The sequence below is a fragment of the Protobothrops mucrosquamatus genome, unplaced genomic scaffold (genome assembly GCF_001527695.2).
Source record: "Protobothrops mucrosquamatus isolate PMUCROS unplaced genomic scaffold, P.Mucros_1.0 scaffold1372, whole genome shotgun sequence".
Lineage (NCBI taxonomy): Eukaryota > Metazoa > Chordata > Lepidosauria > Squamata > Viperidae > Protobothrops > Protobothrops mucrosquamatus.
The window spans coordinates 304,862-331,335 of NW_015387562.1; the positions used below are offsets into that span (position 1 = coordinate 304,862).

Consider the following 26,474-nt stretch of genomic DNA (forward strand, 5'->3'; position numbering starts at 1 on the left):
CCAGTCCAAGTCGGGAATAAACAAAATGGAGACAGTGTACATAATAATGCTTATCTCTACATAAAGTAGCCCTCATATCAAATATTCATTCACTGGAAATATTATTTTTCAGGGGATTCCCGCACTGTCATTTTCAATAGGTCATCCAGAATCAAAACACAGTGAGTTTTCCTTAGAGCTCTGTTGACTCCAGTAATACAGCAGCTTGATGTTTTTTGCTTGAAAGACTAAGCAAATCACACTAGATTGAGTCAAGTCTTGTATGCCTCCTCCCTCGGGTCCCAAAGGATGTTCCCTTCTGCTTATCTTTATTTGTTCTATAACAAGGTGTAAAGGTTTCAAAAAAGATCAGGGTCAGACTTTTGATGCATGTGGTATGAAACTGGTTTTTGCTCCAAGGACATAGAAGCTGTCTGAGAGAATAAGGCATATAATCCTATCCAGGGCTTTTTTTCTCAGCGAAAAGGTGGCGGAACTCAAACCTGGCCACGCCCCCATCAAACCCTAGGCCCGCCCCTTTAGAAAAAAGATGCAAGTAAAATTTGGGAGGGGCTATTTCCGGTTTGGGAGGGGCTATTTCCGGTGCGGCCGGCCTGGAAAAAGGTGCCGGAACGCCGTTCCGCCGCGTTCCGGCAGAAAAAAAGCCCTGACTATCACACAACCATTTTACCTCACCTCTTCTGCATTATGCACTCCTTTTCATTGCATCAGACTGATAGCAAACTAACTGTAGCATATTGTAAAACAGCATTTCTCAAACATTTTGGTCTCAGGACCACTTTACATTCTTAAAAATGATTGAAGCCCGCAAAAGTCTTGGTTGATGTGAATTGTATCTATTTATATGTACTCTATTAGAAATTTAAAATGAAAAATGTTAAAATATTAAATATTCAGTCTATATAAGAAATATTAAGTTCCCGCATTATACAGAAAATCATTCATTCATTTTTTATTAAGCTTTTCTTCAAATGGAACCATGATTTTAAAACTATCGTAAATATAAATATGCTTCACTATTTAATTACAATAGCTCTCTCAGTAAGATTTGGTAAATAAGTCTGCAAATGTCGGTGACAAAAATAATGTAATTAATAACCTGACATCATCATAATTTCTATTTTATATCATTCACTAAAATAAAGCCACTCTGTGAGTCAGAGTGATTTCCAAATAAATACATAAAATAAATAATTTCTGTTTTTTCATGAGTTCCAAACTTACTTTCCTCATGGCACTTTGAAGCAACTTAATCCATATCCACTCCTGTCCCATCATGCCAAAAATTCAGAGAGCATATTCATTGTCTACAGCAGGGGTAGGCAACCTTGGTTCTTTTATGACTTGTGGACTTCAATACCCAGAATTCCTGAACCAGCCATGCTGACTCAGGAATTCTGAGACTTGAAGTCCACAAGTCATAAAAGAGCCAAGGTTACCTACCCCTGGTCTAGAGGATGGTGATATCTGGCATAATAGCAAGGCAATAGAATTTACAGCCAGATGTTTGGAGTGGTTCTTCCTCTGACAGATGGGTTTCTACATAAGGAGACCATGAAAAAAATTCCTAGATTTTCCTATCAATCAGACAGTTTCTTTGCAGTTAGATTTAAGTGTCAGGTTGAATACTTTATGGTGTAAAAATGATGTTATAGTCATCTAGTTTATGCACTGACAAAGTACATTTCATTTGCAAATTTAAAACTTCATTAAGCAGGGTCAGATAATGTATCTACATTTTGACAGTAAAGGCTAGTAATTTTAAAGCTTTTAGAAATAAGAGATAAATATTTTAACTGTCACAGGGTTTCTTTTTTCAAATTAAATAGTTTGAAAGCTTATTCTTTTGAAGTTTATTTGTGTAACTCTACTTCTCTCTTAGTACCTTTATTTTCAAGAGTTTCCCCTTCACTTCCATATTTAGGTGCAATAAGGAATAAAGACTGTGTCTCTTTTAGAAATCCCCCCACAAAAGAAGAAATCCCCCCACAAAAGAAGCAATACCAAAGATTCTCTTCAGATCCTTCTCACCCTCCCAAATATTAAATTCTTAAAGAACTCTCTTGATATCTAAATTTAACTGTCCCTGTGAGGTTAAAAGGGTTATTTAGTGTGGGGTCTGATGGGTGTTAATTGCAGTTCTAAAACTGGCTAGGATAAAGAAATCATAAAAGTAGAGAATTCAGTCTGCAAGGTTTGTGTCCTGATGTCAGTGTTTGCTAATCACTACCATGTTTTCCTAGACCCACTAAAATATTGTTGTAGCAAAATCTGATGGAAAATCTCTCTTTAAATGCTGACTAGCTCAGTCAGTGTAAATTGGAAATGGGATCTTATGTTAAATGTTAAGGGCATGCATCCCTTATAGGTGATAAGGACACCCTTGAATTTAAAGGACCTTCTCTTATTCACACATCTTCTCTAACATGTGATTTGATTTGACAGCTGAACAATGTTGATGTCTTATGACAGAAAATTGTATTTCTCTTCAACTCGGGTTAGCAATTTTGAGAATATTATGGACAAAAATGGATCCTACTTAATTCCATTTGTTGGTAGTCAATATTTTATTCTCCATAGTGAAATAATTTTTCTTCCCAAAAAAATTTCAACTGACAAATCAACAATCTGAAACAACAATCATATCAGTTTGATGAAAAAGTGGTTTTTCCCAATACAAAGTTCCTTCTGCCAAGGGCCTGGATGCCATCCTGGGTTCCAGTAATACTGTTTGCACAATTAGAAAAGTGTTGTTGAACCCAAAAGATTGGGGTTGGCTTAAAAAAAAGTATCTTGTACATCTGAATGTAAATTGATTGAGACAGAGAAATACAATTTGGAGGTGAATAGATTCTTCCATTTCAGTATTTCCTGAACCTTCTTTGCCTGAATGTGTTACATTGCTGATTATTTATATTTATCAGTACTTTACAATGGAAACAAACAAACACAATTGAAAACAACTATATTAAAGTCAAGTGAATCCAAAAACATAATGAGAACCTTGTTTTAAAATGATGTGTAGTTTTTGGAGGGGAATTATTCAGAGGCCTTCCCTTCTAGCACTCTGATTCCCCATGGCTGTTAAAATGGTGCATTTTGGCTTTTTAAAATATTTTGGATTGCTATCCTATACATTTTATTTTCTAATCCACTATATCATCCAGATTTTGTTGGAATTATAATCCCCAGAATTCCTAAATAAGGTGACTATCATAATATTCCATACACACTTTCCTAGAGATAAGTCCCACTGAATTCCACAGGACTTCTAAACTGATATGTGCTGGTGAGCGTGTGATATCAATGAATCAATAAAATAAAGTGCAACAGTCAGATCTGAAGTTACCTCTAGATCATGGCTTAGGAATTCTGGAAACTGAAATCCACACTTCTTAAAGTTGCCAAGTTTAAGAAAGATTGCTCTAAATCATTTCACACAAACCAGCACCCCAGTGTGTTAGGCAGCAATTACCTCCTACTACCAGCAGATATCTGTGCCATTGGGGGCCCATCTGAACATACTTTTAGACCACTGATAATGAGAAGAGCTGCCTTAATTTTCCTTGCAATGGTCCTGTGGCAAAAATGTTAGGATATAGGAGGACTGCATCTGGCTCTTAGCCTCCCCAGTTCAGGCTGTGTGCTCAGATTACAAACTGTTCTACTGTTCATTTATGAAGTTATCTTTTGTGGCTACTGTTTCAGCTGCTGTACTGGAAAGGACCAGTTGGATACTGTGTAACTGAGTGCATTCTGTATTGGGCACATAATGCCTGGAGGTCAGCCAAAGTCTTATGGTTGTCTGCCACCTCCGCTTTGCTTCCTTGAAACTCTTAAACATAGCAGAGTTGTTCTAATCAGTGGACTCAGCAATAAGGGCTTTTCCTTCTGATTAGGATTCCAAAGACAGACCTATTCTGCAAGTCCACGCCATTAAAATAGTTGCCTTTCTATTAAGACCTGAAGTTGTTCAAAGAGGAACACAGCAGAAGCAGCAACTTAGGATTCCTGAAAGGAGAAAATGGGAAACCATTATCATCATTATTGGAGCTAAATCATAACTATCAGTAGCTATAACTAGTCGGTAAAGCAGAGATTTCTCATTCAGGAAGTTCTGGAGAACATTTCACCAATATTTTCCAATTTGGGCAATATATAGACCAACTCTCAGAATCCTCAACAAAGTTCATGCTTGCTGGGGAAAGCAAGTATAAGCATCTGAGGGCTGCTACTGTATATTAGAGAAATGTAAGATTATTTTATCAACAGTTTTCTGAGTGCCTTATGATGTAATTTTATTCCTAGCAACTCATTAGGTCACTAAATTGTTTCCTTGTATAGGATTACAGTATCAAAATTCTAACTTTTGAATAGAAGAATAAACTAAACCATTGAGGACTTTTGTTTAAGGTTGAAGTCATTTAGGGTTGCTGCCCCCTCCTCCCTTTGCACCTTCTTCTCATCTTCATTTGAATATTTCTGGTGAGATCATAACAAGTTTTTACAGCTGCATACTCCTTGCACATGGCTAGTGGGTTTTCTTTTTTTTGTAAAAGGCTTAGGCATCCAAAAAGCTGATTTGAGATTACTATGGAGATTATTATGATGACATAGCACTTCATGGATTAGTGGATGTAGAGATTATAAATTATTATAAATCCTCAAGCACTGTGATTTTTGCTTAGTTTTGTGATTTATGATCCAAGTCTTATCTATTCTATCTATTACAGTTTTACTTTGCTCCAATTAAGAAGCTGGGGGCTGGGGTGATCACACTTCAACTCAGAATCACTCTACCTTAAATACATTAGGCAAACATTACAGTTTATACTAGATATACAGTATTTTAATTTACTGGATGTTCTATTCAATCATGTCTGATTCTTGCAGATGCTAGACAAGTTCCTATACTTTTTTGACAAGGTTTTTCAAAAGCGGTTTGTCATTGCCTGCTTCCTAGAGCTCAGAGAAAATTATTGGCCCAAGGAATTTCCAGAAGTCACCAAAAAGAGGTCTGAGACTACATCCAGGGAATTTTTTCTCATAGACCACCCAGAACGGAGTTCCGGCACCTTTTTTGGATGGAACCTTGTAGGGTAGGCAAGGCGGGTTGTATGATGTGTGTGAGTTCCGGCACCTTTTTTTTTTTTTTTTTTTAGAAAAAAAGCACAGACTACATTTATGAACTGCACTCTCCTTTTCTTGCTCGGAGCAGGTTTATTTTTATGCTACTAGGATAAAATAAGTTTACATGTAGGGCAGTATGATAAAAAGATATGAAAGCATATCAGGAGTCTTTCCAGGATCCTTCAAACTTAATATTTTTTTCTGATAATGAAAATGCTGGAATATTCCTCTTTTTGTCATTGCATAGAACACTGGACTCGACCCTTAATATATTTCATAGGTTTAATAAGAGCCAGGTGTGTGTATATATGTATATACATACACTTTGTGAAAAGGGACTGAATAATCACTTGGATCTCCATGCAGAATAAGGCAGATGAGAAACTCTCAAAGCCTTGTGACAGCAGTTAGTAATATTCTCATCATGCATTTGTGCTTTGGTGGATCTGATAATAATAAATACGAATGAAAACAGTCTTTATTTAACCATTTATTAGAAGGAAAATTCAATGATAGAACATAAACAACTTGACCCCTCTAGTCAATTAGTCTGTTCTCACAGTTGACAATCAGTTGCACAAGGATGCCCAGTAACCTCCCCATAGATAGCCTTCAGAGGCAGTCACACTGCCCTCAAGACTAGTAGTCATTGATCTCCAGGACTTCAGTGATTTGCTAAAACCTAACCTCTTGCAGATGTTTTGGATTTGAACTCTCCAGTCCACCTAGCTTTATTGGGAATATCTAGAAATTGCCAGTAAGTATGAAACCACTTTTAAAATGGAGTGAAATTGTTGAGCCAGCTTCCTGCCAATTCCAGCAGTTGTTGAGTTTAAGAACATACTGCATGTTCGTTTAGACAATTTTTAGGTCTTTCTCCAGTTCTATTGTTTTGACTGTTCCAGCTATGATTCTGAGGCACAGTCACTGATTTTAAATACCCATTCTGTCAAACATTTTTCTGAACTTTTCTGCAAGTTCAGAATCTTAGCTTATATTTCTTTCATAGTATAGTAGCTCATAACTACTGTATATTTCAATATATGTCAAGGATGAGAAACACTTTTTTTTTTAACCCCAAGAGTCGCATTCGCTCAGGCACAATCTGCAGTTATACATGATAAGGCCAGGTCATATTCCCACAGTCACTCTCATCCTCTCCCTCCCTCTCTCTGTTTCATTTTTCCTCGAATATAAATACTACCACCACATTTATTCTCCTGAATAATGAAAAACATACAGGCAAATGATGGTTCAGAAATTTGGATCTTAGACTACAGTGGCAAGAGAGGAGAGGAGAAGAGAGATGGTAAACTGGAATTAAAGGCTTAATAGGTTGCACACTTGGACATGAGCTTTGTGTATGTGTGTTTTAGAGAGGGAGAGAGAGGGGGAGAGAGAGAGAGAGAGATGGGGGTAGGTGATACAAACACTGTATGTTCTAAGTTTTAACTTTCTGGACTTTGTTTATGAATAATGTAATCTGAGCACCACTTTTCAGAAACACAGCAGGAGCTGAATGAGAATTTTAAAAAGTAGGGGTTAGTTAAACATTCTAGCAGACTGGGGGAGGGAGGACACATTTTTTCAGGGAACTGTAGCATAAAAGAAGGTCTTATGAGAAGTGATATGAAACAACAAAATTTCAGATCTTACTAGGAGCCTCCAGCAAACACTCAAGTAAGAGATTTACAGTATTTATTAAGCTTAGGAGAGTACTTCTATTCCTTTGTCTAGCTTGTCTTGTTAGTTTTCCAGTCAACATGTAATGAAGAGGACCAATGGACCTAAAAATACATAAAGTAAGCAGAGATGCCTTTAATGGATTGCAATCAGCAACAATCCATTGTTCATCCATGAAACCATTCCTGTAGGTTAATATAAAGTGCTTTAGCTATAGGACCCTTCAGTTTACACCTCTGTAATCATATGATAGACTTGGCCAAAAAGATGTTGGCTTTACTCCAAACAATACTTTAGACAGACAGTCTAAAAAATAGATTATTTGGATTAATAAAACTCATGTGCAAGCCTACAATTCACAAATAGAAATTAGCCTGTATGGGTGAATTGTAATAAATATAAAGAACAGACCTAAACTCCAAGATTTTTAGGTCATAAATTGTCATTCACACCCCACTTTTTGAATACTACCTGATTCCCAACAAATATCATTGTGAATGGATGATTGACTTAGAACTGAGGGGAGCAACCTGAAGCCCCATGGTTGTATCCAGAGCCTGAGTCCTCTGCTTTGAATTTTCCATGTCTCTTTGATGCTCTTTTTGTTGTTGCTCCTTTTCTTAGCATTTGTCCCTCTTGGTTACAGGGTCCATGTGTTTTGTTCTTTGCCGACCTGATTAATACAGCATCTATCAATGCATGCTACACCAAAGAGTTTAAGTTTTACTGTAAATGGCTTGTTGCAAGGAGCCTGACACTGATTAGAGTTGAAAGGGAGTGACTGGCCCAAGGTCACCCAGCTGGTTTCTGTGCCTAAGAGAACTAAATTTCCTTCTGGTCTAGCACCTTACCTATTCTGCCATAATGCTTTCTTTCTGACTACTCTTACTAAAAATTGCTAGCATGATTTCTTGACATTTGAATGAGGGAAACAGGAAAACTAAAACATCAATCAAAAATAGGCCTAACATTGTTTAAACGAAGAAAATATTTGAAGCAGCAAAACTTAGGTCCTCTAAAGCAGAGTTCCCCAATCTTTTCGGCTTTGTGAATCGACGGGGGTGAGAGAGAGGGGATGGTTCTGCGGGTGCGGCGGGCAAGCAAGCACCATTTGCATGAGTGGTGAATGTGCCTGCCTGCCATGGTTAATACCTAAGAATGTATTTAAGAATATGGCCCAGTTCTGAAAGGCTCAAGGCCTGATAGTGGGCCATGGCCATGGCCATGGCCATGGCAAAACTCCTGATCCTGTTTGCCATGTTTTTGTCTTTCTCAATCTATTGCAGCCCTTGGACATACCCTCAAACTGTTAACAGTGACTCCCAGCTATGAAAAAGTTGTCCACTGCTGCTTTTAGAACAGTAAGGCAAAAAAACAACAACCCATTTTTAAATACTCCAACCTCAATCTTTGTACTGTCTGTCCAAAACCATGTATCTATCTGTCCAAGGCCTTTCAATTTTCATTTATACACAACTAAATTTCGCTACTACCATTATTAAATAGATTCTTAGGTATTAACCATATTTGTACCATACCCAGAGAAAATCATTTAAGGAGTGGTCCAAAAATGCTATCAGTTCACAGCCTTCCTTATTAACCTTCTAACTCAGTTTCCATTACACTTTCCAATGAAGTTCATCCATTTGTCTTGCCAGGCTGTATTTATCTGTCCCCATTTGTTGTTCTCTCTCCTACATCTGTTCATTAAAGATACCCATTGTTGAAAAGGACTAAATGATTTGGACCTTGTTTGACCTCTTTTCATTTATTGTTAAAACCTCAAAATATCTTATTGATGTAACAGTTGGCTTTGCTCCATACATTGCATTTGTCTAAAACAGGGTTGAATCATTGACGGTTCAGTGCCGCATGGGACTTCCACCATCCCTTGTGTAACCAGCTTATGTTAAGCCATACTAAAGTATTTGCTTGGATATATTATGGTTCATGATCACAGGACTTGTGGTTTGTAAACTCAATTTAGATTCCTGTTTTCCCCATAACAACAGCCCCTGTGATACTACTGTGTTTCCCCGAAAATAAGACTCAACTGGAAAATAAGCCCTAGCATGATTTTTCAGGATGCTTGTAATATAAGCCCCAGCCCCAAAATAATCCCCAGTTAAGATAGTCAGCCAGACGGACGCATTTAGTACCGTATTTCCCTGAAAATAAAAACTAATGGAAAATAAGCTCTAATGCATCTTTTGGAGCAAAAATCTTACTTTGGGGGAAACAAAGTATGTGATCAAGCTGTAGATCTTGAGAATATCATCTGAGCCATTCTACTTCTTGTCTGGACTATCTGCCCTTAATAGAAATTTCCTAACATGGTTGTTATGCTTAAGAAACCATATACAAATCTCATATATATGAAGAGAGCTATTTTTGAAGAACTGCCATTTTAATTTTGTATGTTGATATCTTTAATCAAACTCTTTATACGTAAGAAATATCTCATTTCCTTAAATACCTGAGTGTATGTGACACTGCGGTTTGCTTTGATTTTTTAATTACTACCTACATTTTTTTGAAAGAAAGAATATAAATATTTTAATGAGAAAGGAATAACCATATAGTTATTGATCAGTTTAGAAATAATATTTATAATAATAACAACCCCAAAATGGATGGTTTGTGGAATATGTTCTAAAATGAACTCACAAAACTGGGGCAACAGACTGATATGGGGAGCAGCCCAGTAAATACAAATCTGCATATGAGTTTTAGTATAGATAAGTGAATCCACTAAGAAACCCTCAAACAAAATTGGTAAAAAAAACTGGTCCAAATCAAGCCATATGTATTCATTTTTTAAAATCTGAGCAATACTGAGGCTAGAAGATAAGGGATTATAATAAGAATTGCCATATTCAAGACTAGCAATTTTATTTGCTTTAATTAACCTGTTGGGAACCAGAAACCTTTGAAAGTCTAGTGCAAATCTCAGGGATGGCCAATAGAATTATGATCCCAATGGAACCCATATGTCATGTTCTATTATGTGAGGGTTTTTTTGGGGGGGGGAGTAGTTTATTCCCAACAATCCAGAGGGATTTTGTCAACCACATAAATTTTCTTTCTGTGTTCCTAACTTGGTTCCAACAGTGCACCCATTTGCCATTTTAATTGACTCCATCCACCTTGCTACTGGTCATCCTTTTTCCTTCCACCTTTCCCAGAATTAAAGCTTTGTGGAGTGAGGTAGATCTTTGTATAATGTGTCCAAAGTAGGATAATTTGAGCCTGGCCATTTATGCTTTGAGTAAGACTTCTGGATTGATTTAGGTTGACTAGTTTAATGATCCACTTGTTTGTTTTCTTGTTTGTCCATGGTATTCTCAGGAATCTTGTCCAACACCAAAGTACAAAAGTTTCAGTTCTCTTTCTATCCTGCTTCTTCAAAATCCAACTTTAAAGTCCTGGGGAATACTGTTGCTTTCACTATTCTGAAATATCTTAAAAACATAATAATGAGCATAAACAATATTAAATAATACTAAACTGATTATAAAGAAAGGCATAACACAATAACCAAAACGATTCACTGGAACATCTGTAAAATTGTCATGTACTGGTAATGAAAAAAAGTAGGAACATATAGTTGAAAAAAAGGTTGAAAATAAGCAGGTTAAAATATTGTGGGATTTCATGAATATAGACTTCGCTCATAACACACCAGATTTAATTAGTTGAAAAGGAGAAAGTGTAGATAATTGATGTGGCAACAGAACATAGAATCATAAGGCTGGAGGGACTTGGAAGTTTTCTAATCCAACATATTACAGCTAGAAATAGAAGAATAAATTGTAGAAAGAAGATAAAGAATTGGAGAAGATCACGATGTACAAAGATCTAGAAATTGAAGAAAGATTATGGCATAAACTGGCCCTGGTGGTCAGCACACTGGGTGTTATACCAAAAAATCTTGGATGGTTCATAGAAAACCCATTGCACATTGTCCATCTACCACTTGTACTGTGCTGATCCATTACAACATCCTAGGTTCTTGGAAGGAACTTGATGTATATGAAGGCCAACACCAACTAAAGAACTGACAGCTGTGACTTCACATTGTTGTGAACAGATGATAATAATAATAACAACATCAACAACAATGATATAATATGAGCTTGCTTACACATCATGTTAGGCTAAAAACAAATCAACCACCATTTGTGTTTTGTGTAAACCTAGCTATAAATAATGTAACGGATTGGAGGAAGCCATATTAAATATCTTTTTGTTATATTAACTCAATTAAATTAAAGCTAAATAAATGGTGGTCACATTTCCATCCAGACCCCTTTGTGACTTTGTGTCCCCTTTGTGACCAGCCCCTTTGTGGTTGCTCAATCACAGATAGTATTCACAACCTGCACACACTTGTTTGAAGTAAATGTTTAAACTACACAGGAACAACAAAGGAGGACAATCTATGAAAGAAATGTTTCTGGGCTCTCTATCAGAGGCTCTCCATTCTCTGTCGTCTGACTTGATGGAATTGGCAGGAAGCTGACTTGCCTTCTTTACAAGATCAATTCAAAACTCAGGAAAGTGATTTTTTTTTTAAGATCCCAGTACAGCTGCAAAGGCAAACATCTACAACATGCCATTGATGATACACAATACATTTCTGGCTCTTTCCCCATTTTTTTGTATGCATGCTTTACATTCAAGCACAGCATTTAGAAAGATAGTTTCCTGCAGCTGCTGCAGTTTTGCTACCTTCTTCTCAGTATCATGAATTGTTCTGGCTCAGACACTTCTACTGTTGCCAGGAGTTTATTTGAGACTCTTGTCTGAAATCTCAGGGGCCAGAGGGAGCTACTGAACAGACGGAAGTTGCAGCCTTTTGAACAGCCTGGAAAGCATCCAATGTAAGTCCTTCAATGCCTTTCATGTAGAGACCGAGCTGTGATTTACAATATCCATGTTACATCCATGCAAACAACCCCTGACTGATAGAAGAAGTATAGTAGGTGTCTACAGGCATAGCAAGCCACAAATTCTATGAAATTAATTTCTGCCATCTGACTCTTATAGCACTTGTTAAGACCTGCTGGATATATATTTGAGTACATATGGTCTGAGAGGAATCATCCAAATTCATTTGGACTGCATAACATCAAGCTACAGATGGAGAGATCAAAAACTGTGATAGTTGTTCTTTTTGAAAACTCCCGGATATTAAAAAAAAATTAGCAGACCAGGAAAAGTTAGCTTTTTTTTTTTTTAACCTGCAGGAGCTTTTTAATTGTGGAAAATGTAGTACTGAAGGATGGAACAGAACAAAAATATATGTATGTCTGCTTGGTATAATTTAATAATCAGCTATTTTCTAAAACGTCACAAGCATATGAGTGATTTATAACAGGGGCCAGAATTTAGTTTTGACAATAGGGGACTTTTAAGGGAGTTTTTAATTCTATCACAATACTTTCTACTATGAGATGTGAAATGACTAATAATGATCCATCCCACAGCATGTTCCAATTTCTGCTAGCTCTATTAATGCTTCTAAAAAATACACCTCTTTCCCTATTCAAAGTTTCTGTATTTTAGCTCCAGAGACTATTCACCAGTCAGTCATTGCTTAAAATTGCACATAATTTTTTTTAGTTACAGTTGGAAATTAGCATACAAAAAAAATTGCCTTTCTCTGCTTTTGTCATAAGAAAATATGAACCTAGAAGCAAACAGTTGTATGCATATACGGAGACTGAAATTCAGTCAGGTTTGTATCAGGTACCTTGCTTTTACAATTAAAATAACAACTCTTGAAGTAAACACCATCTATTACTTTCCTAGAACTAGACTTGCCAATTGTCCAAATCACCCAGGTGTCCACTTTTTAAATTCAGGACTTTTTGACAACAAACTGAGCTATTCATCTATCATTTTGCAGAATTAGGGAAGGGTACTTAAATGTCTTCTGGGACCCATCAACATAAGTTGAAGGGACTTGCAAGAACTCTAAACACAACTCTAGGGAGATTGAACGGCTGCAACTGTGAATTTATACTTGCCCATCCTTTGCATTTCAGAACTGAACACAAATTGTCATTATTTTAAGTGGACAATTCCTTTGTGAGGAGTTGAACTCTTTGTGTAAACATGAGAGATGTGAAAATTTAGCATGGCTCCTGAAATATTGATTTCAAAGCAGTATAGTATAGATTTTAAAAGTGCATATTACCATAAGTGCTATGGAATACAATTTCAGTGTGAATAAGCAGGGGAGATTGAGACAAGTGAGGAGTATGTGAGTGGGTTTTAGGGTCTCTTGTGATTGTTCTTTCTTCATCCTTCTGCTGATGTTTTATGTGCACAAAATTGGCAGAGAGCGGAACACAGAGACACAGATACAGTATGGATGCACAATAATTGTGAGCTGCTTCAGTCTTGTTAGCTTCTGCAACCTTGTATGAGCCAAGTGCCAGACCCACATGGATCTATAGGAGACAATTGAAGTTGACTGCAGGGGATTGGGGCCCTACAAATGTTAGTTTCTAGATGAAAATCAGTTTTTCATGCAACAATTTAAAACATAGTGCAAGAAACCAATAATTTTAAAAGACTGATAACTCACAATTGGCTAGAGAAGGAATTTTTTGTACCACTATAGATGGTATCAACTATTAGGTTCCAATTAAAAAATAATAATTGGCAGAACCATACAAAAATAAGCCAAGGTTGCATTGCTATTGAACTGAGCATGTATCTTACTGATTTATGCAACATTTCCTTAATAATCCAATGATTAATGTCTAAGGACTTTGAGATGTGTTTGAATATTAGTAGCTCGGGTTGGTAGTTGGACTGTTGATTTGACCTCCGAGCTTGGCGATTTGGCTGCAAATGTTTCATCACCATTGGTGGGGAACATCTTCAGTGCGCTTTGAATTGTGCTCGTCTGTCAGAGCATTGGCCTTTAAATATCTTTTTCTGTGATGTAAATTGGTGTTATTTGTCTGGATGTTACTGAGTCATGGTCTGGTTTCGGGTTGTTTGATTGGCTGGTTGTTATTGCTGGGCCATAGTCTTTGGTGTTTAAGTATTGTCTGTGTGATGCAAATGGTGTTTGTTCGTTTGGTTGCCTCTGAGTCATGGTCTGGTTTCAGATTGTTTGGATGGATGGCTGTTGCTGTTGAGATGTGGTCTGGTTTCTTGTGTGGGATTGTGATTTTTGCTGTGTGGTGGAGTGCCTGTTTGTTCATTTCAAATGCTGCCTTCGGGATTGTGGTTGAAGTAGTTCTTTTTTTCTCAGTGGTTGGTAGATTGGGTCGATGTCAATGTGTCTGTTTATTGACTTATTGGTGGACAACCAGGCTTCGAGGAATTCTCTTTTTCTCCTTGATTTTGCTTGGGTTACAACTGTGGTCTGGTTAGATTGAACTTGTGCCCTTTTGAGTCCTCGTGGACAGACATGAAGGATAGTGGGTCGTGTCTTTTGATAGCCAGGGAGTGCTCATGCAGTTTGGTAGCTAACTTTCTTCCTGTTTGGCCCACATAGTTCTGTTCACACTTGCAGCACTGGATTTGGTATATGACGCCTGATCTTTGGTTTTTTTCTGTCTGCTCCTTAGGTTTGGGCAGGGTCCATCTGAGAGTTGAGGCTGGTTTGTGGGCTACTGCAAGGTCATATTGGCTTAATAGTCTTGCTGTCATCTCTGAAACATTCTGTACTAGGGAATTGTGGTTCATCTGATTGTTGCTGTTCCTGTTGTAATTGTGTTGCTTTGGGTGTTTGTATTGTTTCTGTGTAGGGATCTCCAGATAAAGTTTCGTGGGTATCCGTTTCTCTCGAAGACTTTGCATAAGTGTTTTTGTTCTGCTGATCTGGCTTCGGTAGTGTTGCAATGGGATTCTGCTCTCTTGAACAGTGTTTTGATGCAGCTTTCTTTGTGGCATTTAGGGTGATTACTGTGGAAGTTGAGGATTTGATCTGTATGTGTTGCCTTCTTGTCATGGATGTTAGAAGTTAGCCATTGGTGGTTCTGGTTCAAGGACGTCCAGGAATAGCAGTTTGTTGCTATTCTTGGTTTCTGTTGTGAATCGGATGTCTGCAAAGACGTTGTATAACTTAAAATAGCAATTAAATACACTCAACAATTAAAACTCTTCTCTAAAAGATATGATTTACAACTTCTGTTTTAAAAAACACTACGAGGTTGTCTGTGTAGCTGACAGTTGCTTCTGAGAATGAAAAGCACCAAAGTTGTGGGTGCTCCAACACTGGAGGTTTTTAAGAAGAGGTTGGACAACCACTTGTCTGAAATGGTAGAGGGTTTCCTGTTTGAGCAGGGAGTTGGACTAGAAAACCTCAAAGGTTCCTTCTAACTCTGTTATTTTGTTAAGTTAGATTGCTAAACTTTGTAGAAAGTATTTATATTTAAAAAAACCAAGGCAGCTGTAAAGACGGTAGAGCACTAAGTCACTAAACCCATTACAACTGCAGCTGAATCCCCTCACATGTTAAGAGAATGTGTGAGTTTGGGGGTTATATAATAATGATAGTAGTAGTAGTAGTAGTAGTAGTAGTAGTAGTAATAATAATAATAATAATAATAATAATAATAATAATAATAGTAAAGTTGGAAGGGACCTTGAAGGTCATCTAGTCCAACCCCCTGCTCAGGCAGGAAATCCTATACCATTTCGGACAAATGGCTGTCCAGTCTCTTCTTTAAAACTTCCAGTGTTGGAGCATTCACCGTTTCTGGAGGCAGGTTGTTCCACTGGTTAATTGTTCTCGCTGTCAGGAAGTTTCTCCTTAGTTCTAGGTTGCTTCTCTCCTTGATTATTTTCCATCTGTTGCTTCTTGTCCTGCCTCCAGGCGCTTTGGAAAATAGCTTGACTCCCTCTTCTTTATGGCAACCCCTGAGATATTGGAACACTGCTATCATGTCCCCCCTCGTCCTTCTCTTCATCAAACTAGACATACCCAATTCCAGCAGCCGTTCCTTATATGCTTTACCCTCCAGTCCCCTAATCATCTTTGTTGCTCTTCTCTGTACTCTTTCTAGAGTCTCAACATCTTTTTTACATCGCGGTGATCAAAATTGGATGCAGTATTCCAAGTGTGGCCTTACCAAGGTATTGTAAAGTGGTATTAACACTTCACATGATCTTGATTCTATCCCTCTGTTAATGCAGCCTAGCACTGTGCTGGCCTTTTTGGCAGCTGCAGCACAGCTGCAGCTGCAGCACAGCACATATACTTTGTCTCTAAAAGTTTACTCGACGTCTCTCGAAGGTTTTAGTTTTCGTCGTGAAAGATAAAATGGGTGTTTGTTTAATCAAGACATACTCAATACCAAAGGTTAGTTTGAAACCCAATGGTCGTGTCGGTGAACAAAGTTCTAGTCGAAGAAGGTCTTTCAAACGGAAGATAACTATTAGTGAGTTTCCATTTTTTTAGGTACTGCTGGCCATTTTGCTGCTCTACTCTGGGAAACTAGAAAGTTTGGGATACAAAACAACCTCAGGCTGCACAGCTTCTGAAAGACATTCATGTTAACAGTAGTTGTACTTGCTCAATAAAGGATCTGTGAAAATAAGATTAAAATCTCCTGCAAAACACAGCAGGATGTAGATGCTTCCCTCCAAGTGTGAAAAGAGAATTGAACATCTTTTATTCCAATGCCTGTTTACCTTTAGTTTAACAAGTTTGCACCATGATATCTTTTTAGTTTCACAAAAGTTGTCATCATTATGTGGGACACACACCTTCTATCATCTCATAACTACAATTAGTACAAAAATGTTGCATCATCATCTGAATTTTATGGTTTTTTTAAAAAAGACATTGACCAATGACAATTTTAAAAATGGAGATTGCTCTATAGATCTTTCTGCTTACTATTTTGCAGTCCATACCTTTTATTTTTATCAACTGCCATTCTTTGCTTAGCATGAAGTACTGAAGTGCCATCTAGTGGCTTGTTGGAAAGAAATGTTCTTTACATCAAAGAAAAGTCAATAAAGAAAGATGCAATGACCATTTTCTTGATTATCTTACAGCATTTTCCCCACATTTCTTCTTTATTTGCTATTATTTGTTATTATTGAAACATCAATTATGTTTCAAAAACAGAAAATAAGGAGTGGGCAGGCTGAAAGCTGCAGTAGATGGGTTAGTGATATAAATAGAATGATTTTTTGTCACACATGGTGGATTTTGCTACATTTTCTTTTCCTTAGCTTTTGGAGATAAGTCAACCTATTTATGTTAAGATTAATTTAGGAGTTTGTATTTACTGTCTTCAATTCGCAGAGAACTGACAACAATATCTTGGATTGGCTGCTCCACAATGTGGCAGCACCACTGTTATGGGCACCTCATGATAGGCCCATGTAACATTTCTGCTTTGTGAACTGGACTGGTGATCTGTTGTTTTCCAAGTGCAAATTTAAGATTCTGGTTATAACATATAAAGTCATTCTTGATGTTAAGTCCTAGTTGCTTGAGGGATCTCCTGTCTTCCATCATTTCTGTCTCTCCTATAGTCTCTCAGAGCCAGCATGCTCCAGATGCCATGATCAAGCAATATCAATTTTTGTGACCTCTGTCATAATGTTTGCCCTCTGGGATGGCCTCATCCTAATACAGGAATCTTCAAACTTGGCCCTTTTATGACTTGTGGACTTCAACTCCCAGAATTCCTCAGCCAGACACACTGAGGAATTCTGGGAGTTGAAGTCCACAAGTCATAAAAGGGCCAAGTTTGAAGACCCCTGCCCTAATATTATTGAGACAAGGCCTTAAGACCTGATTTTTGTTCTCAGGCCTTGGGTTATAGTGGGTGGCAAGGTCCTTGTGGGTTGTCTGATCTGTGAGATTACGGTTGGAGGTTTTGGGGACAGGGGGAATATTAAATTTTATGTTTGTGGGCTGCATTAAATTTTATATATAGTATCTTGCACAGAACTGCAGTGGAGGTGGGCAGTCAATGCGGTCAATTCAAAGACCTAGTTTGGGTTAAAGGCTTATCCCATTTGAAAAATACAAAGTGTCCTTTTCCTGAAACAAACTGCAGTCACTTTCACTAAAATTCCCTTCACATGCCACCTGGAAGAGATAAATACCAATATAATAAATTTCTGTAGGCTGCTTTATTGTCCACTGGGAAAGAAATATGCGTATACAATAAACACATTAAGAACAAATTTGCCTATTCTTCAATTCACTGTAGCCCTTTTAGTTAACCTTCTAAATCTATTTGTTCCACTTAGTTCTGAGATGTGGAAGACACTGCCAATAGTTACCAGTAGTTACTACAAAGCCCAATTTGCTCTGAGATAAGCTCGAAATGTTTTGGTTTAAATGGAAAAAAATCATATAACTTCCATTCTGCCTTTCCAGTTAATGAAAATACTCTCCACTGTGCAACAGAATTGTGTCAAAGTAAAAAAGAAAACTCCACTTCAACCATCCAGGGAAATTGATTGAATTTAGGGTTAGATTAGGAAGTCTCCAAATTTAGGAGGCCTGTGAATTCTTGACAAAAAAAAATCTAGTGGCTGCCATAGGTTGACAAAATCACAAAAAGTAGGCAAAAAAACGCCCCCATCAAAACCAGTGAGACTAGAAGACAAGTATACTCATTTCAGCCCCATTTCCTGGCTCCAACAAAAATATCTACTTCACAGTAAAACATCTAATGGTTAGATAACTTTTAAAGCATTTTTAAAACAATGATCTGAATAGGAAGAAAATACATACACAATCTCTTACATCAGACACTGCTAACTATCTTTTAAAGTTATCCTTAAAGAGCATATACATCTCTTTTTCTTTCTCTGAATCTCTCTAAACTTACTTACACTACTTTGAGTTATGCACAAAGCGAATTTTTTTGGGGGGTGGGAAGGAGTTTGACACATTTACCACAAACCAGCCACAATTTGAAACCAGGTTGTGTTGGCAGTTTATGAAACAGCTTATTTAATGTAAACTGAGAATTGTGTCATTTGGGGCTTGTTTTACAGGCTGCATGATGCCATTACAGTATTTGATTGCATGCTTGCTGACCCTTACATCTTGTTTGCCTCCCTTCACCCAAACGTACCCAGGAGTAGCTTTGTGAGGAAAGCAGGCCCAAAGCTAAACTTAGAGCTGCCTGCAAGTTCTGATGGCCTCCAAAGGGAGAGAATGGCAGATACAGTAGTGGCCAAAATTGTGAAAATCTTTTGGGAAAAGTGTACAGTAGAAATGCCACCTTTGGTTAAATTTCCACCAATTTTTCTTCTAATTTCTTTATAACTGTATGTAGCCTTATTCACTTAATAATACTATTTTACATCACTTTCTGGGCAACCAGTCAACTCTTTGCACCATTACTTTAATTTTATTACATTTTACAAGCTCACTAAATGAAAGAAAAAACACCAATCAAATGGATAGCGATCACATAACACACTGACAAATGTCCTCCTCTCTGCTTCAATACATGACAACAATAACTGAATCCTACTGTGATCTGATTGGCTCATTGCCAAAACAAGATGACACCTGATTGGCTCTCTAAACACTCATGCTCATTGGCTACAATCAGATGAAGGAAAGCTACCTGATATCAACCTAAGCAAGTTGTGCTTCCTTTTTCTGGTTATTTGGCTATAACTTTTCATAGAATACAGTACAGATAATTGAACGAACTATGTTGCATTACATTCTTGATTAAATTATCTTTCCATTGATATATAATTTTATGGTACTGCTCCAAAAAAAGTGGTGTTATTAGCCATCAAACCTCAAAAAATACACTTTTCCCAAAAGGTTTCCACAATTTTGGCCATTACTGTAGATCCTGGAACTCTGCTTTTAGCAGCAGCTAAAAGGAGTTCAGTCTTTAAAAAAAGAACATAAGATATCCAAAGGCAACTTGAACTTGTGAGGATATTGCAAGTAATGTATGTCCTGGGTGCCACAATAAAAATGAAAATGGATTACATCATTACTAGCTCTCATGAAATGTTGGCATTTTTTTACTCACAGCTACTAGGGAAATCATCTCATCTGATCTGGTAGCCTGGTAAAAGCTTGGACTTTTTAAATTTTGTTGTTGTTGAATACCAAGGCCCGTATCAAGAGAAGAGCTACTGTTGTGCTAATGGGCACTGTATTGCCAACCTTTGGCTGATATGACAGCCCACCATTTGTCTGTCAAATTACAGGCAAGTGGCCTCCTAGAACTAAGCTTTCTGGATAATTTTTGTCTGCTACATCCAATTTCTCTGCTTACTAGAGAGTCAACATCAGGAGTTTCTGCAAGAAGTTCAAAACAGTTGCAACAATATCCATGACTCTTTCTTATAAGTGTTATGACTTCTTTGACTGCTTCTGGCCTAGATATCTCCATTCTCAGCTTAGCAGAGGAAAGAGTGAAGCCTCACAATAGATAATTAATGATCATATCACATTTATTATCTATATCATGTTTTTAATCCATTAGCAGAAGGTGGCTTAGTTCTCATCTTAGAAATTAGGTAATCAAACAGGAGATATGATTAGAAAAACCATTATTTTACTGAATTAGCATGTTTAACATAATTACTAAGATTCCTGATCAGCAACTAGAACCTACCCCTCTCCAACAATAATAGGAAATATTTTGAACCTTTCAATGAATTTCCAGTATTTTTCAATATTACAATCAAAATTTCTCTAATGGGGAACAGCTTAGTCTGTTTTATGTCCACTAGGTGGCACATGAATACTGTTTATTCGGACTTTAAATACAACTCTCATTATGGAGGATACATATAAATCTGAATTGTAAGCAAAAATGCAAGTCTGATGTTAAATGCTCTTCCCGTTCCCACTGAATTGTAGTCATCATTCCAAACCACAGTTTTTCAAGAGATTTGTATTATAGGATCCAACATATAAGCAAACTAGACAACAGATTAATACTAGTTTCCAGAATTAAACTGAAAAGGTACCTATATTTGTAACTATAATCTACTTATCCATCATATTTATCTAAATCTACTATTACTTTTTACTCACTGTGTTTATCTAATACAATGGTGGGCATTCTTTAAAGTTTGTTTACTTATACAAAAATTCTTAACTGCATTTTCAAATCACTTCTGCTTGCACCCATATCCAGTAAGAGACTTTCTGGTACAACCGAAGTGGGAGTTACTAGTGTACTTGTATTTACTATTACAAATGTTTTTCACCTTTTCAATTAAAAACCGAGACTTGCAATCTAAAAGAGTAACACACAAACAAAGTGGAAATGTACTAAAATTTAATCAATCATAAAAGCTGTAATTTAATCTGTGACAGTAAAACACAAGAAGCAATATTAGAATTGGTTTAGTATATTATATATTTTAGCTTTCAAAGCCATAGAAATCAGTTATCCCAGTTTATTTTCCTATAAAAGACCCATTTGTTTCCAAAGCATAATGCACAATTTTAATTAGAATATAGGGCAGAATGAAAATAATGATAGTCCATAACTTTTTAAATATAAAATGAAGTCAATGAGTTGGAAAGGTATCACTGCAGTGAATATGAACAGTAAAATTTGTATAGCTGTATCTATCATGATAGATATCAAGTATTAATGACTGATCATTTTTAGTGCTTGATGGGCACAGGATTATGGGAAGAGGTCAATATGAAATTATAGTAGCAATATCTAACGTTTGAAATGCATCCATGCTCTTGTATAATCATACAACTAAAGTCAATTATATTTATTATCACATTTGTTAACTGCTATTGCAAAAGAGAAGTACTATTGTCTTTAATTCCAAGAGATATACACAGAGCAATTTTATTTTCTTATTTTTTTTCCTCAGGGACCTTTGTGCAAACCATTGTAAGATCTAATTTCTTCACATAATATATAAAAACAGAAGCCTCTTCAGATATGATGTCAATTTGTGGTATAGCTTTTTTGAATTTCTGGAATGCTGGCACTTTCCAAATTAGGCAACAGTTCTTCATTCCTGTGATCCTAGGTAAAGAAGTCAAAGGGAAAAATTAGCATCCAAGTCAAAATAGATTTTTTAGGATAAAAGTTTAATGTGAGCTTCCAAGTGTCTTATTCACTGTAGCATCATAAAAGAGCATTTAGTCCTCTACCAGTCATCCTCAATCACCACCGGTGGCAAGGAATTCTGGGAGTTTTTGTCCAATACATCTCGAGTCAATTAAAGCTATTTTTTGGGAAAGCTTTTTTTTTTTACTTTCCAGATTACCCTATGTTGTAGGTTTCAGAAAGAAGGGCAAATACCTACTGAAGGATCTGCCCTTTCTGTATCAATATTCCAACTGGAAAACTTCCTCCCTAAAGATGTTTCATTGGTATAGATTTAGCACTGATTAAAATAGTTCTAATTTTTTCATATTTGTTAATGGATGAATCACAGTAAACCTGAATACAAGTAGACATACAAACAAGGGGGATTCCCATTTTATTTCAACAGCTGTCAGTCCTGGGGGGCGAGGGGCCCTTCTGGAATGGTGTGGGATATGAGACAGAAGTTGAGAGATGGCTTGAAGAGGATGAGTATATGATCTCTGCAGCTGCTGTTTTATCCTTCCGTTATTGACTGCATCTTTTGCCAATATAATACATACACATCATAAAACATTTTTCATCAGAAGGGTGGGATATCAATACTTTAATTCAATAAATCTATTTTTTCACTGAATCAACTAAAATGTTATAAGTAATTATGCAAGCTTCTGACTTCTCAAAAGACCTCAATTCAAGACCTCATTTTCCTCCAAATGTACAAGAGTACCAAACAGAGAAGGAACTAGGACAATAGATGTTGATCTTACTGTGCATGCCCCCACCCACCCACCCACCCTAAGTTTCAGTTCTTGCACTGAGAAGGAAAGATAAATCACATGACCAGAAACTCCTTTTAGAGCTTGTATAATAATATTTAGTTTATTCAAGAAAAAAAATACAAAATACCAAATATTAAAAAAAGGAAAAAAAAAACATTACAAGGCATTTTAAAAAAGTGTTCTTAGGGGAAAACAATCTAACACATATACACATTACAGCCTCCCTAGTTGAATGCTGATTAATATAATATAACAATATTAATTTCCCACCCCTTACAAAACAGGTCAAAAGCATTAAACTACTCAACTACTAAATCTGTTTACAAATTGTTAGCCTGTCATCTATATACTATATTAATCCTTTTAGAGCTTGTAGATTAAAGCTGCAATCAAGCCTTCTAACAAATGTGTGAAGAGGTGGACAGAAAAGTGAGATAGAAATCTAATGACAAATAAAACAAGGAATGGGAAGGAAAAGAACATCCTAGGACATACTGTAATGATGAAACACTTATGTATAATAGAGAAAAAAAAGCACTTGTGACAGGATACTGGCTAAAGAAGGTAGTATATAAAAGAACGATTTATCAGAAGAAAACACTACACCAAATGTAGTGCATGTCATGTTTACAGTGTAAAAGTTTTGCATCCAGGTCTCCTGAACTAAAGGATGATCTTTACGTTAAGTACTGAATTAGAAAGAATGCTTGCCAAAACTTTACAGAAAACAGCTTTTAGTTCCACTGCAGCTTCTGTTCCACAGTCTGTAGTTGCCCTTAGATAACAGAGTAGCTTCAGGGTAAAGTCAAGTCAGTAGAAACATGAGTCAAGAAAGAACAATCGGGTTTGGCTATTCAGCCATGCTGACAGAGAACTTTGGTAATGAAAGTCTAACCCATCTGGAAGTCCCCAAGTTTTGACAAGGCTGAACCTAAAGGAATGTGTTTGCTTACCTGGCTCAGAGCTGCTGCATGCTGTGGGTCTAAAGCAGCAGACATGACTTCTTTTTAGGCTTCTTCTTTTCCACTGGTGTTTTTCTATTTATCTGTCTGACAAGATCATAAAAGATCTAGAAAAGAAAGACATTTAAAAAACCACCAAGAACAATTAGAGAAATGGGTCTTATAGAATGGAAACGACTTATAAAATTTCATCTAATGAGCTTTGTGCTGTATCAAGTGAGAAAGAAGTGGAAAGGAATCTGATGTCAGAAAGAAGAGTTTGTCACAAAGGCACAAGACAATTCAGTTAAAACAGAGATTTAGTTGATTTCCTACTGGGACTTTCCTAACCATGGAAACTATGCACACGCAAAACAAAACAAAAAGTGTGCTCTTAGAAATATTTCCATTACTTTAAATGAGTATTGCTTCAACAAAGACAGTTATCATATCTTATAAAATCCTTATAAAAATAGTACCATTCTACTGGCTATTATATGCTGTTTATATGTAAATTCTGTATACGTAACACCATGATGCCAAACATTATTTGCCTCCCTTTCTCTCTCTCTCTTATAAGAAAGTTAATTTTTGCAGGACATATGAACACTTTCTGAGAATAGTCAATCTAACAAAAGCTGTACTAAAAAAACTTGAGAAAAGTTTATCAAATCATTAATGCCAAAGTGTTTCACTTGCAAAGCACTGCACTTGGAGATAGATCATTTTATACGTGCAACTATTATATAAACACAAATATCATATTTTATTGGTGTGGGTATAGTCTGGATAAAGGCACCTTCCTCTCTCAGAGACTGCAGACACAGTTGCTTATAAGCCAACTCTGTAGTAACGCAACCTTAAGGTGAAGTTGTTTGTGCTCTCTGAACTTGGCTGTTTGCTTGTAGATGTTTCATTACCCAACTAGGTAATGTCATCAGTATAAGCAATCCAAACTCAGGGAACACTAAGGTTGCTATTGTTCAACCCTGAACCATATATATTCCCCTTCTATTAAAACCTAATTTAACTCATTTTTCTCTTCCAACCCTGCATGATGTGAAGATTCCAACAAGCTTTAGTACCGTATTTTGTGAACTGCAAAATCTAGAAAATAGTTCCTTGATGTTATCTTAAAAAGCCCTGAAGTATAGCCAAGCATTTTCTAAAAGTATGATAAAACCAGCATCTTTTTTACTCAATACAGTAACATTCTATAAACAGTTATATGAGTTTCTGCTGTCAGCCAAGCAAAACATATCAGCACTCTAATAAGGTCGACTTGACTGCTTCTTGCTCAATGTTCATAAGGCTTAGAGGACAAAGATTGCAATGAACAGATTTGAAAAAAGATTTTGGAGGAATAGGCAGACAGCACCTACCATCTTTTCTGATAGCGATGTCTCCAAGAGATTCCATCTTACTACTAATCATTTATTAAGACTATTCAAAACATTTGAACGAGGTGTAAGGAAGTGAATTACTACAAAGTAGCTGTATCCTCTGAAAGTGGCTGTTTCAAGGATCCTCCTATTTTGTTTCCATGTCCTTCACTTTTACTCCTCAGTAGGGGCAACCTGCGAAGATCCTTAAAGCAACTGCATCTTTTAGAAGATTTAATGTATTAATAATAAATTTATTTACTTAAATTTTATTTAATTATGTGAAGTCCATGATTATTTTTATTTTAATGTAATTGTTAGCACTTCAATGTTTGTATTAATGAATTATTTAATTTTTAAACATTCAGGGTTGAGTCATTCCACCAGTTTATTTTTATGGAAAAAAATCCACATTCTACAAAAATGTAGAATCTGGTAACATGAACTTCAGAGTTCAAAGGTTCCTTTGAAATCATTATTTGCCTCATGGTTTGTGCAACACAACCCATTTTCCTAGTAAATGAGAGAAATACTAAAAAAAGTAAAAAGAAAAACTCTCCCCTAAGAATCAGAAGGACTAATGCATTTTATTAAAAATTATAAACTTTTGTCAGTTGCAGCTCACTTCATCAAATGCATTAAATGCAAATGATGTAGGATTTAAATTAGGATGAGATGTGGGGGGGGAGATGGGTTAGTTATGCAGATTTTAGTTTACAAGTGAGAGAGATTACAAACACCTTATCTATTAACAACTGCAATGTGTTAAAAGTAGTTGGGGTTTGTTGACACCTTTTAAGATTGTCTGAAATTTTTGATATACATGATTTCCATAATCTCTCACTCAATGATACTATTAAAGTCTCATTTTTCCAAAATGATCACCAACAATGAGTCCTAAGAGGTTGAAATGCTCTGATATTATAAGTAAAAGCAGACAGCATATTTAAGCCTTAACTTTATATTATCAAATGATAGAATAAGATATGCAGATCCTCTAGACTTGTTAAAAAATATTGATTCCAACAACAAAAACAAGAAAAATGTGCTGTCTTTTAGAAGTGCTATCCACCAGATACGTTGGACTTTTAAGTTTATAATTCACAGTTAGATCTGAATTTTCTTTAACTATTCTACTTGTGAGGGATGGGAACTGGAAGTCCAATTTTCCTTTCCTAAGGAAGGAAGGCTGACTCCTCTTTTAATCTACTGTTCAGAACTGGATTGGCAAAGCGTACTTTCCATAGTAGCTCTTGTTTAAGAAAATCAAAGCAAGTATGACAACAGCTCTTTTGGATAAAAACCCTTTTGGATTCTGAAAAATGGAAATTACAAGAGGAAGTCACTTCTTGCTTGCAAAACATAAAATAATAGTGCAATTTTTAGCAATTACACACTCTTGGCAGAATCCAAACAATATAAAGGTCAATACAGAAACTTGAGTAGTCTTCTCAAAAAGAAAAAAAAACAGGGCAAGAGATGGCGAAGAGAAAAGCAACAAGAAAAATG

The 26,474-nt window shown here is 36.4% G+C and overlaps 1 protein-coding gene across 1 annotated transcript in view; it reads right to left on the reverse strand.

Annotated features, from left to right (window-relative positions):
- Positions 1 to 21,063: 21,063 nt before the first annotated feature.
- The window catches only part of RAP1A (RAP1A, member of RAS oncogene family), a 33,850-nt gene continuing 28,439 nt past the window's right edge, over positions 21,064 to 26,474 (reverse strand). The window contains exons 7-8 of the mRNA XM_015821642.1: positions 23,596 to 23,711; positions 21,064 to 21,797 (exon numbers count right to left, since the gene is read on the reverse strand). Coding sequence (XP_015677128.1) covers positions 23,625 to 23,711 — 87 coding nt within the window. The 3' untranslated portion in view covers positions 21,064 to 21,797; positions 23,596 to 23,624. The remainder of the gene's footprint in view (positions 21,798 to 23,595; positions 23,712 to 26,474) is intronic.